This window comes from Melospiza melodia, unplaced genomic scaffold, assembly GCF_035770615.1.
Source record: "Melospiza melodia melodia isolate bMelMel2 unplaced genomic scaffold, bMelMel2.pri scaffold_338, whole genome shotgun sequence".
Taxonomy (NCBI): Eukaryota; Metazoa; Chordata; class Aves; order Passeriformes; family Passerellidae; genus Melospiza; species Melospiza melodia.
The window spans coordinates 26,788-39,727 of NW_026948657.1; the positions used below are offsets into that span (position 1 = coordinate 26,788).

At 65.7% G+C, this 12,940-nt stretch overlaps 1 protein-coding gene across 1 annotated transcript in view; it reads right to left on the reverse strand.

Moving 5' to 3' along the window:
• Positions 1 to 12,940, reverse strand: part of LOC134434229 (integrin alpha-7-like) — a 36,605-nt gene that overhangs the window by 2,293 nt on the left and 21,372 nt on the right. The window contains 15 exon segments of the mRNA XM_063182910.1: positions 455 to 553; positions 633 to 743; positions 1,111 to 1,200; positions 1,696 to 1,863; positions 2,819 to 2,921; positions 3,023 to 3,100; positions 4,187 to 4,273; positions 4,359 to 4,426; positions 4,622 to 4,674; positions 5,915 to 6,105; positions 6,970 to 7,082; positions 8,025 to 8,207; positions 9,311 to 9,480; positions 10,714 to 10,781; positions 12,283 to 12,378. Coding sequence (XP_063038980.1) covers positions 455 to 553; positions 633 to 743; positions 1,111 to 1,200; positions 1,696 to 1,863; positions 2,819 to 2,921; positions 3,023 to 3,100; positions 4,187 to 4,273; positions 4,359 to 4,426; positions 4,622 to 4,674; positions 5,915 to 6,105; positions 6,970 to 7,082; positions 8,025 to 8,207; positions 9,311 to 9,480; positions 10,714 to 10,781; positions 12,283 to 12,378 — 1,678 coding nt within the window.

Below are 12,940 nucleotides of genomic sequence, written 5' to 3' on the forward strand. Positions count from 1 at the left end.
GGGTGCCACCAAGTGTCCCCAGGAGTGCCTGAGGGTCCCAGGGGTGTCCCTGAAGGTGTCCCCAGAGGTGTCCCCAGGGGTGTCCCCAGGGGTGTCCCTGGGGGTGTCCCGGGGGTGTCCCTGGGGGTGTCCCCAGAGGTGTCCCCAGGGGTGTCCCTGAAGGTGTCCCCAGGGGTGTCCCCGGGGGTGTCCCTGGGGGTGTCCCGGGGGTGTCCCTGGGGGTGTCCCCAGATGTCCCCAGAGGTGTCTCCAGGGGTGTCCCCAAGGGTGTCCCCAGGAGTGTTCGAGGGTCCCAAATGTGTCCCCAGAGGTGTCCCCAGGGGTGTCCCTGGGTGCGTCCCCAGATGTCCCCAGGTGTCCCCAGAGGTGTCCCCAGGGGTGTCCCTGGGGGTGTCCCCAGAGGTGTCCCCAGATGTCCCCAGATGTCCCCAGGTGTCCCCAGGGCTGTCCCCACCTGTGCCACCGCGTCCCTGATGACGACGTTGCCGCGGGGGGAGGACACCGAGACCTCGGCGCGCACGATCAGCTCCAGGTTCTCCACGTCCAGGAACTCCTGGGATGGCAAATTGGGGATTTGGTGGGGGGGTCCCGGCCGGGCTGAGCCCCCTCCCCAGCCCGGGGTCTCTCCTGACCTCCAGGAAGGTCCCGTTCCAGAGGCGCCCCCGCGCCCGCAGTTCCGAGCGCTCCAGCGACGGCAGCGGGCACCGGAACGGGCGGCACCGAGCCGTGCCCCGGGCACAGTCCTGGCACAGAGAGGGGACAGGGTGGGGACAGTGAGGGGACACCCCAGAAACAGGGGACAATGCGGGGACACCTCGGGAATGGGGAAATCCCAAAATGGGGCGGTGACAAAGTGGGGACAGCCCACAAACGAGGACACCAGCGATGGGGACAGCCAGGGGATGGGGACAGCCAGGGCATGTGGGGACAGGGCAGGACAGAGCCCGGGGACATCAGGAATGGAGTGACCTCAGGAATGGGGACACCCCAAAATGGGGACACCCCAAAATGGGGCACTGGGACCGGGGGGATCCTGGGAACAGAGGCCCCCCCAAAGGAGGAGGACCCCAAACGCCATGAGGTGCCCCCCCAAAGCCAAACCCCCCTCACCAGGGTCACGTTCCTCCTCTTCCTCCCCGCGGGCACCCACCACGAGCGGGCCGGGGCCTCCTCAGGGGGCTCCTCCCGGCCCGGCGGCTCCTGGGGGGGCAAAGATGGGCATGGGAGAGGGGGCAGAGACCCCCGGGCACCCCTGGGCACCCCAGGACACCCCCAGGACATCTCTGGGCATCCTTTGGCCACCTCTGACCACCCCTGGACACCCTTTGGACACCCCTGGACACCCCTGGGCACCCCCAGGACATCTCTGGCCACCTCTGACCGTCCTTGGACACTCCCGGGACACCTCTGGACACCACCCCAAACCCTCTGGACACCTCTGGATGCCTTTGGCCACCTTTGGGCACCCCCGGTCACTCCCTGGACACCCCTGGGCACCTCTGGACACCACCCCAAGCACCCAGAACACCTCTGGACACCCCTGAATGCCCCCAGGACACCTCTGGCCACCCCTGGGCACCCTTTGGACACTCCTGGACACCTTTGGGCAGCCCTGGTCACTCCCTGGACACCCCAGGACACCTCTGGACACCACCCCAAGCACCCAGGCCACCTTTGGGCCCCCTGGTCACTCACCAGGGCGAGGCGCAGGGGGTTGCCCGGGGGGCTGCAGGGCACGGGGGGGGTGCCCAGCTCCAGGCTCAGCGGGTACAGGAGCCACTTCCCGTTGGGCAGCTCCAGCGGCCACTGCACCGTCAGGGCGGCAGCGCCGGGGCTGCGGAGCACCGGCCCCCGCTGCGACACCTGGGGGGCACGGGGGGAAATGGGCCTGGACCCCAAAAACAGCCCCGAACCCCCCAAAACAGCCCTGAACCCCCATAAACAGCACCCGAGCCAGGGCCCCGGAGCACCGGCCCCCGCTGCGACACCTGGGGGAAAGGGATGGGAATGGGCCTGAACCCCAAAAACAGCCCTGACCCCCAAAAACAGCCCTGAACCCCCAAAAACAGCCCTGAACCCCAAAAACAGCTCTGAACCCCAAAAACAGCCCTGAACCCCAAAAACAGCCCTGAACCCCCATAAACAGCACCCGAGCCAGGGGTCCTGAGCACCGGCCCCCGCTGCGACACCTGGGGGGCACGGGGGGAAATGGCCCTGAACCCCAAAAACAGCCCCTGTATGGAACCCTGACCCCATTTTGGTTTTGGGGTCCTGGTGCGGGGGGGAGGGTCTCTGTCTCCGTTTTGGGGTCTCTGTTTTTAGGGTCTGTTTGGAGATCTCTATTTTGGGGTCTCTGTTTTGGAGTGTCTCTATTTTGGGGTCTCTGTTTTGGGGTCCATTTTGGTGTCTCTGTTTTTGGGTCTAGTTTGGGGGTCTCTGTTTTTAGGGTCCATTTTGGGGTCTCCATTTTGGGGTCCATTTTGGTGTCTGTAATTTTGGGGTCTCCATTTTGGGGTCTCTGTTTTTAGGGTCCATTTTGGGGTCTCCATTTTGGGGTCTCTGTTTTTAGGGTCCATTTTCGGGTCTGTAATTTTGGGGTCTCTGTTTTTAGGGTCCATTTTGGTGTCTGTAATTTTGGGGTCTCCATTTTGGGGTCTCTGTTTTTAGGGTCCATTTTGGGGTCTCCATTTTGGGGTCTCTGTTTTTAGGGTCCATTTTCGGGTCTGTAATTTTGGGGTCTCTGTTTTCAGGGTCCATTTTGGGGTCTGTAATTTTGGGGGGGTCCGTTTTGGTGTCTCCATTTCGGGGTGTCTCTCACCGTGACCTCGAAGCGGACGGCGCTGCCCACCTGGCTCTCCCTCTTCACCGCGCTCTCCCCCAGCACCTGCCCCCCAAAGAACAGCCGGGGGGGCACGGCCACGCTGTGGGGACATCCCTGCTGTGAGGTTGGGGGGTCCCGACCCCCAAACCCGCCCCCTGAGCACCCCAAAACCCCAAAAGCCCAAAAGCCGACCCCGCTCACCCGCTCACGGCCAGGGGCAGCTCGATGACCACGCGGGCGCGGGCAACCACCGGCTCCAGCCCCGGCTGCTCGCTGGTCCTGGGGGGATTTGGGCTTGGGGGGTGAAACCCCAAAAGGAAAAACCCCAAAGGGCGTGTGTGTGTGTGGGGGGGGGGGGGGGTGAACCCCAAATTGCAGCCCCCCGACCCTAAATGTTGGGGGTCGGAGTCTGAAACTGCCGGGGTTTTGTTCCCGAATTCTGTGGGGGTCTGGGACCCCAAAGTCTGGGGGCTGTGACCCCAAATCCAGTGGGGCTCTGGGACCCAAAGTCTGGGGGTGTGACCCCAAATCCAGTGGGGCTCTGGGACCCAAAGTCTGGGGGTGTGATCCCGAATCCCCTGGGATTCCAGCCCCCAAAACTCCTGGGATCCCAGACCCCAAATCCTGGGGCTTTGACCCCAAATCCTGGGGCTTTAACCCCAAATCCTGGGGGTCTGACCCCAAATCCCTTGGGATCCCAGCCCCCAAATCCTCGGTCTCTGACCCCAAATCCTTTGGGATCCCAGCCCCCAAATCCCGGGGGTCTCCATCCCCAAAGCCCCCAGGGCTCCGACCCCAAACCCTGGGGACTCCAAACCCCAAATTCCCCAGAGCTCTTCACCCTCAACATCCCCGGGTTCTGGCCCCCAAACCCTGCGGGTCCCATCCCCCCTCCAGGGGGTCTCCAGGGGTCTCCGTCCCCACTCTGGGGGTCTCCATCCCCCAGTCCTAGGGGTCCCATTCCCCAAACCCCGGGGGTCCCATCCCCAATCCTGGGATCCCCAAACCCCGGGGGTCCCATCCCCAATCCCGGGGGTCTCCATCCCCACCCTGGGGGTCCCACCCCAAACCCCGGGGGTCCCATCCCCCAATCCCGGGGGTCTCCATCCCCAATCCCGGGATCCCCAAACCCCGGGGGTCCCATCCCCAATCCCGGGGGTCTCCATCCCCACCCTGGGGGTCCCACCCCACTTTGGGGGTCCCCAGCCCCCCCGGGGGTCTCCATCCCCACTTTGGGGGTCTCCAGCCCCACTTTGGGGGTCCCCAGCCCCCCCCGGGGGTCTCCATCCCCACCCCGGGGGTCTCCATCCCCACTTTGGGGGTCCCCAGCCCCCCCGGGGGTCTCCATCCCCCTGCCCAGCTCACGTGTTGAGCTCCAGCAGCACCTCCAGCTCCGAGGTGTGGATGGAGACGCCCGAGGTGCTGAGGATGAGGAAGAAGCGCACCTGGGGAGGGGCAGGTGAGCGCTGGGGGGGTTCAGGGGGGTCGGGGGGGGGTCCTGGGGGGGGGTTGGGGAGGGGGCTGCGCCCACCTGAGCCCCCGTTTGAGGGGGTTCCCCAGCTCGCACTCCACCCTGGAGCCGTTGGGGTTGGCCAAGCACAGAACCTGGGGATGGAATGGGGGGGACAGGGGTGAGCCCGGGGTCACCCCCAGAGTGACACAGAGTGACCACAGAGTGACCCCAGAATGACCCCAACCCTGAGAGCACCCCCAGACTGACCACAGAGTGACCCAGAGTGACCCCAGAGTGACCCCAGAATGACCCCAACCCTGAGTCCCCCCTGTGGCACCCGGGGTCACCCCCAGAGTGACCACAGAGTGACCCCAGGAGTGACCCCGGAGTGACCCCAACCCTGAGGGCACCCCCAGAGTGACCCCAGAGTGACCCAGGAGTGACCCCCAGGACCATCCCCCTGCCCCTCCTGTCCCTTGTCCCCATCTGTCCCTCTGTCCCCTGTCCCCTGTGTCTCTGTCTCTGGTCACTGTCCCCATCCCCTGTCCCTGTCCCTGTCCTGTCCCTGTCCCCTGTGTTCCTGCCCCCATCCCTGTTCCCGTGTCACCATCCCTGTCCCCATCCCCGTGTCCCTGTCCCCGTCCCTGTCCCTGTCCCTGTCCCCTGTGTCCCTGTCCCTGTCCCTGTGTCCCCCATCCCTGTGTCCCCTGTGTCCCTGTGTCCCTGTCCCTGTGTCCCCGTCCCTGTCCCTGTGTCCCTGTGTCCCTGTGTCCCTGTCCCTGCCCCTGTCCCTGTCCCGGTCCCTGTGTCCCTGTCCCCATTCCTGTGTCCCTGTCCCTGTGTCCCCGTCCCTGTCCCCGTCCCTGTGTCCCCGTCCCTGTGTCCCTGTCCCTGTGTCCCTGTGTCCCCGTCCCTGTGTCCCTGTGTCCCTGTCCCTGTCCCTGTTCCCATGCCCTGTCCCTGTGTCCCTGTGTCCCCGTCCCTGTGTCCCTGTCCCTGTGTCCCTGTGTCCCCGTCCCTGTCCCTGTGTCCCTGCCCCTGTCCCTGTCCCCGTCCCTGTCCCTGTGTCCCTGTCCCCGTCCCTGTTCCCATGCCCTGTCCCTGTCCCCGTCCCTGTTCCCATGCCCTGTCCCTGTCCCCATCCCTGTGTCCCTGTCCCTGTCCCCGTCCCCATCCCTGTCCCCGTCCTGTGTCCCTGTCCCTGTCCCTGTGTCCCCATCCCTGTCCCCATCCCTGTCCCTGTCCCTGTCCCCGTCCCTGTTCCCATGCCCTGTCCCTGTCCCCATCCCTGTGTCCCTGTCCCTGTCCCTGTCCCCGTGTCCCTGTCCCTGTCCCTGTCCCTGTCCCCATCCCTGTGTCCCTGTCCCTGTCCCCGTGTCCCTGTCCCTGTCCCTCTGTCCCTGTCCCCGTGTCCCTGTCCCCATCCCTGTGTCCCTGTCCCCGTGTCCCTGTCCCCATCCCTGTGTCCCTGTCCCTGTCCCCATGTCCCTGTCCCCATCCCTGTGTCCCTGTCCCTGTCCCCGTGTCCCTGCCCATCCCTGTGTCCCTGTCCCTGTCCCCGTGTCCCTGTCCCCATCCCTGTGTCCCTGTCCCCGTGTCCCTGTCCCCATCCCTGTCCCTGTCCCCGTGTCCCATCTCACCGCGCTCTCCTCGGCCCGGATGGCAGCGTAGGGCAGCTCGGGGGGGCAGCGATGCCACCAGCAGGGCCTGGTGGGCGTCGTCCCCGTCCCTGTCCGGCTGCGCGGGGTCCGAGGGCTCGTTGGTCACCTGCAGCTCCAGGGCCACGTCCTTCTGGTCACCGATGGCCAGGATGGCAGCGCCGTCCTCGTCCCTGCGGGGCAGCGACACCTGTGACACCTTGGGGACATCCCTGGGAGGGCGGCAGTGCCACCCTTGTACGCGTGACACCTTGGGGACATCCCTGGGAGGGCGGCAGTGCCACCCTTGTATGCGTGACACCTTGGGGACATCCCTGGGCACTCAGGGTGAAGGTGGCAGTGCCACCCTTGTACGTGTGACACCTTGGGGACATCCCTGGGAGGGCGGCAGTGCCACCCTTGTACGCGTGACCACCTTGGTGACACCCCAGGGCACTCAGGGTGAAGGTGGCAGTGCCATCCTCGCCCCTGTCACTTTCTTGGTGACACCCCAGGGCAGTCAGGGCTCCCCAGGGCGGTGACCCCAGGGTGGCAGTGCCATCCTCGCTCCTGTCCCTCCCTTGGTCACACCCCAGAGCGCTCAGGGTGAAGGTGGCACTGCCATCCTCATCCCTGTCTGTCCCTTGGTCACACCCCAGGGCACTCGGGGTGAAGGTGGCAGTGCCATCCTCGCTCCTGTCCCTCCCTTGGTGACACCCCAGGGCGAAGGTGGCAGTGCCATGCTCACCCCTGTCCCTCCCTTGGTCACACCCCTGGGCACTCAGGGTGAAGGTGGCAGTGCCATCCTCGCCCCTGTCACTTTCTTGGTGACACCCCAGGGCAGTCAGGGCTCCCCAGGGCGGTGACCCCAGGGTGGCAGTGCCATCCTCACCCCTGTCCCTCCCTTGGTCACACCCCAGAGTACTCAGGGTGAAGGTGGCACTGCCATCCTCACCCCTGTCCCTCCCTTGGTGACACCCCAGGGCACTCGGGGGCGGTTCCCCCAGGCTGGCAGTGCCACCCCCCCCCGGTGGCGCTGTCCCCTGCTGTCCCCTCACCGGGGCAGGGCCAGGAAGTCGCTGTCCCCAAGGCGGGCGCAGAAGCGCGGCCGCAGCTCCAGGTGGCTCTGGCAGACCCGGTCATCGCCGCAGCCCTGGCGCAGGAAATGCACCTGGGGGACACGGGGACATCAGGGGACATCGGGGGACATCGGGGGACATGGGGGACATCAGGGGACATGGGGGGACACGGGGACATCAGGGGACATCGGGGGACATGGGGGGACATCGGGGGACATCAGGGGACATCGGGGGACATCGGGGGACATGGGGGGACACGGGGACATCGGGGGACATCAGGGGACATGGGGACACTGCAGGGACGTGGAGGGATGGGGACATGTGGGGACATGGGGACACTGCGGGATGGGGACACACCCAGCAATGAGGGACACCAGGGACACGGGGACACTGCAGGGACACTGCGGGGACATGGGAGATCATGGGGACACTGGGGACACAAGGACAGACAGGAGGACACCGGAGGGACACAGGTGACACTGCGGGGGACACTGCGGGGACATGGGAGGACATGGGGACACAGGAGGGGACACAAGGACAGACAGGAGGACACAGGAGGGACACAGGTGACACTCCCATTGTCCCAAACTGGGATAGGGGGACATGGGGGGGGGGGCATAGGTGACACTCCTGCTGTCCCAAATTCTGGTGGGGGGACATGGGGGAGGCTCCGAGTGTCCCAAACTGGGACTGGGCGAGACGGGGGGACACAGTGGGTGGCAGAGGCAGGTGACACAGGAGGTGGCACAGGTGACACAGGAGGTGACACAGGTGGCACAGGTGGCACAGGTGACACACGGTGACACAGGGTGACACAGGAGGTGACACAGGTGACACAGGTGGCACAGGTGACACAGGTGACACAGGTGACACAGGTGGCACAGGAGGTGACACAGGAGGTGACACAGGTGGCACAGGTGACACAGGTGGCACAGGGTGACACAGGAGGTGACACAGGAGGTGACACAGGACGTGACACAGGTGACACAGGTGGCACAGGGGGTGGCACAGGTGGCACACGGTGGCAGTGTCACCTCGGTGCGCAGCGTGCTGGGCTGCCGCGGGCTCAGCGCCGGCTCCAGCGGGGGCAGCGCCATCGTCCCCCGTGTCCCCCGTGTCCCCCGTGTCCCCCGTGTCCCCCGGCGCCCCCGCGATGTCCCCGCGATGGAGAAGGACAGAGTGACAGCGATGGGGCGGAGCTTGTCCCGGATGTCGTCCTGAGGAGGAGGAGGAGGAGGAGGGGAGGAAGGTCAGGGGGGCACTGGGGACACCTGGGGGGGACAATGGGGAGAAGGAGGAGGAGATGGGGACAGGGAGGGGGCACAGGGCTGATGGTGAGGAAGAGGAGGCTGAGGAAGGTGAGGATGAGGGAGAGGAAGATGAGGAAGGTGAGGATGAGGAGGCTGAGGATGAGGATGAGGCTGAGGATGAGGCTGAGGATGAAGATGAGGGTGACACACATGCAGAGGGAAGGTGGCGGAAGAGGAGGATGAGGGTGAGGATGAGGAAGGGGATGAGGAGGAAGGGGATGAGGATGAAGGTGACGCACATGCAGGCGAAAGGTGGCGGAAGAGGAGGATGAGGAAGGGGATGAGGATGAGGCTGAAGATGAGGATGAGGCTGAGGATGAAGATGAGGGTGACGCACGTGCAGAGGGAAGGTGGCGGAAGAGGAGGATGAGGGTGAGGATGAGGAAGGGGATGAGGATGAGGATGAGGATGAGGATGAGGATGAGGATGAGGATGAGGATGAGGATGAGGATGAGGATGAGGATGAGGATGAGGATGAGATGAGGAGGAAGGGGATGAGGCCGAACCACACACGTGCAGACGGAAGGTGGCGGAAGAGGAGGGTGAGGATGAGGAGGATGAGGAGGATGAGGAAGGGGATGAGGAAGGGGATGAGGAAGGGGATGAAGGTGATGCACGTGCAGGCGAAAGGTGGCGGAAGAGGAGGATGAGGGTGAGGAGGGTGAGGGTGAGGATGAGGAAGGTGATGAGGAAGGTGATGAGGATGAGGAAGGGGATGAGGATGAGGAAGGGGATGAGGAAGGTGATGAGGATGAGGAAGGGGATGAGGATGAGGAAGGTGATGAGGATGAAGGTGACGCACGTGCAGGCCGAAGGTGGCGGAAGAGGAGGATGAGGGTGAGGATGAGGAAGGGGATGAGGATGAGGAGGATGAGGAGGATGAGGATGAGGAAGGTGATGAAGATGAGGGTGACGCACGTGCAGGCGGAAGGTGGCGGAAGAGGAGGATGAGAATGAGGAGGATGAGGAGGATGAGGATGAGGAAGGGGATGAAGATGAGGGTGACGCACGTGCAGGCGGAAGGTGGCGGGCACGCAGCGCCGCTCCCGCGGCCGGGGCAGTCGCAGCCGGGCCCGGATCCGGTGCTCGGGCTCGGCCGGGCCCCGCTCCAGGAAGGAGCCCCGGGGCTGCTGCCCCCGCAGGCGCCGCTCCGAGTCCGCCTCCAGCGCCAGCAGCAGCTCTGGGGTGGGGGGCAGAGATTTGGGGGTGTCCCAAGGATGGGGAGGGGTCCCGAGGATGGGGGGGCTCGGAGATCGGGGGGGGCTCCCAAAGGATGGGGAAGGGGCCCAAAGGATGGGGAGGGTCAAAAGGATGAAAGGATGAGGGTCCCAAAGGATGGGGAGGGGGCCCAAAGGATGGGGATGGTCCCAAGAGATGGGGGCCTCAAAGATTTGGGGGAGTCCCAAAAGATGGAGAAGGGCCCAAAGGATGAGGGGGTGAAAGGATGGGGAGGGGTCTCAAGGATTTGGGGTCCCAAAGGATGGGGGAGGGTCCCAAAGGATGGGGAGGGTCCCAAGGATGGGGAGGGTCCCAAAGGATGGGGAGGGTCCCAAAGGATGGGAAGGGGTCCCAAAGGAAGGGGAGGGGTCCCAAGGATTTGGGGTCCCAAAGGAAGGGGAGGGGTCCCAAGGATTTGGGGTCCCAAAGGAAGGGGAGGGTCCCAAAGGATGGGGAGGGTCCCAAGGGATGGGGAGGGTCCCAAAGGATGGGGAGGGGGTCCCAAAGGAAGGGGAGGGGTCCCAAGGATTTGGGGTCCCAAAGGAAGGGGAGGGGTCCCAAGGATTTGGGGTCCCAAAGGAAGGGGAGGGGTCTCAAGGATTTGGGGTCCCAAAGGATGGGGAGGGTCCCAAAGGATGGGGAGGGTCCCAAGCATGGAGGCCTCAGAGATTTGGGGGAGTCTCAAAAGACAGAGAGGGGCCCAAAGGATTTGGGGGACAAAGAATGGGGGGGGGGCCCAAAGGATGGGGAGGGGATCCAAGGGATGGGGAAGGGGCCCAAAGATGGGGGGGGGGGTTCAAAGATTTGGGGGGGTCCTAAAGGATGGGGGGGAGCCTGAAGGGTGAGGAGGGTCCCAAGGATGGTGGGCACAAAGTATGGGTGGGGTCCCAAAGGATGGGGGTGCGCAGGGTTGGGGTCCTGGGGGACCCTCAGGGTTTGGGGGGACTTCGAAGAATGGGGGGATCCCCAGGGACTGGGGGGTCCTTGGGGATGGGGAACCCCAAAGAATGGGGGGGTCTCTGGGGACTGGGAACTGCCAGGACTTGGGGACTCTCAGGGATTGGGGGACTCTCGGGGATTGGGGGACTCTCAGGGATTGGGGGGACTCTCGGGGATTGGGGGGTCCCCCAGGGCTCAGGGTGTCCCTGGAACTGGGGTTCCCCCCCGTTTGGGGGTCCCGGGGTCACTCACTCACCCAGCGGGGCGGGGCCGCTCTCCCTGCCCGGGCTCTCGCTGAAGCTGAAACACGCCCGGAGCTCCAGGCTGGGGGGGACACGGGGTCAGGGGGGGTCCCGACACCCCCAAAGCGGGACCGGGAGGGGACACGGGGGGGACAATGGGGGGGACAATGGGGAGGGACACGGGGGGGGACACGGGGAGGACACAGGGGGACACGATGGGGACACGGGGGGACACAGGGGGGATGTGTGGGGGGTCATAGGGGACACGGGGGGGACACAGGGGGACATATGGGGACACAGAGGGACACGGGGAGGACACGGGGAGGGACACGGTGGGGGACACGGGGGGGACCCAGGGGGACATGATGGGGACACAGAGGGACACAGGGGGACACGGGGAGGACACAGGGGGACACGGGGGGGACATGGGGGGACACGGGGGGGACACAGGGGGACATGACGGGGACACAGGGGGACATGATGGGGACACAGGGGGACATGGGGAGGACACAGGGGGACATGATGGGGACACAGGGGGACATGATGGGGACACAGGGGGACACGGGGGGGACAATGGGGAGGGACACGATGGGGGACACGATGGGGACACAGGGGGGATGTGTGGGGGGTCATAGGGGACACGGGGGGGACACTTGGGGGAATCATGGGGGGACACGGGGACAGGAGGGGGGGGACACAGGGGGACACGGGGAGGACACAGGGGGACACAGGGGGGACAATGGGGAGGGACACGGTGGGGGAAATGATGGGGACACGGAGGGACACAGGGGGGGACACAGGGGGACACGATGGGGACACAGGGGGGATGTGTGGGGGGTCATAAGGGACACGGGGGGGACACTTGGGGGGATCATGGGGGGACACGGGGACAGGAGGGGGGGGACACAGGGGGACATGGGGAGGACACAGGGGGACACAGGGGGGACAATGGGGAGGGACACGGTGGGGGAAATGATGGGGACACGGAGGGAGACAGGGGGGACACAGGGGGACACGATGGAGACACAGGGGGGATGTGTGGGGGGTCATAAGGGACACAGGGGGACACGGGGGGGACAATGGGGGGGACACGGGAGGGATGTGGGGGGGGTCATAAGGGACACAGGGGGGACACGGGGGGGACAATGGGGAGGGACACGGTGGGGGGACATGATGGGGACACAGGGGGGATGTGTGGGGGGTCATAGGGGACACGGGGGGGACACGGGGGGGACATTTGGGGGGATCATGGGGGGACACGGGGACAGGAGGGGGGACACGAGGGGGACACGGGAGGGACAGGGACGGACGGACACGGGGGACAAGGGGACATGGGACGGGGACAAAGGGGTGGGGGGACGACACACGGGGGCGGGGGGCCAACGGGGGCGGGACACACGGGGGGGGACACGTGGAGAGGACACGGGGGGGGACACGAGGGGAACACACGGGGGGCAAAAGGGGGACATGGGGGGATTATGGGGGGGAAACAGGGGACATGGGGGGACACGGGGGACACTGGGGGACACTGGGGGACACGGAGGGGACACTGGGGGACCCGGGGGTGTCCCGGTGCCACGCACCACACGCCGGGCCCGTCGCGGCAGTTGCTCTGCTCCAGGTCGATGAGCGGCGGCAGCACCGACACGTCCCGGGACACGTGAACCACCGGCCGCGCCCTAACCGGGAAAAACGGGGGGAAAACGGGGGGAAATGGGGGTCCCGGGGGAGCCCCCCAACCCTGAGAGCGCCCCCGGGACACCCCAGGGGCGGGGGCATCGGGGATTTGGGGGTGCTGGGGGATTTGGGGGTCCCTGGGAAGGGGGAATTGCCAGGTGGGGGGCTCAGGGATTTGGGGATACTCGGGGATTTGGGGGGGTCTGGGGGATTTGGGGAGGTCTGAGGGGTTTGGGGGTCCATGAGAAGGGGGGATTGTTGGGGTGGGCTCAGGGATTTGGGGATACTCGGGGATTTGGGGGGGTCTGGGGGATTTGGGGGTCCATGAGAAGGGGGGATTGTCGGGGTGGGCTCAGGGATTTGGGGGCGCTGGGGGATCTGGGGGATTTGGGGATCCCTGGGAAGGGGGAATTGCCGGGGTGGGGGCTCAGGGATTTGGAATGGGGAGGCCTGAGGGATTTGGGGGTCCATGAGAAGGGGGGATTGTCGGGGTGGGCTCAGGGATTTGGGGGTGCTGGGGGATTTGGGGGTCCATGAGAAGGGGGGATTGTTGGGGTGGGCTCA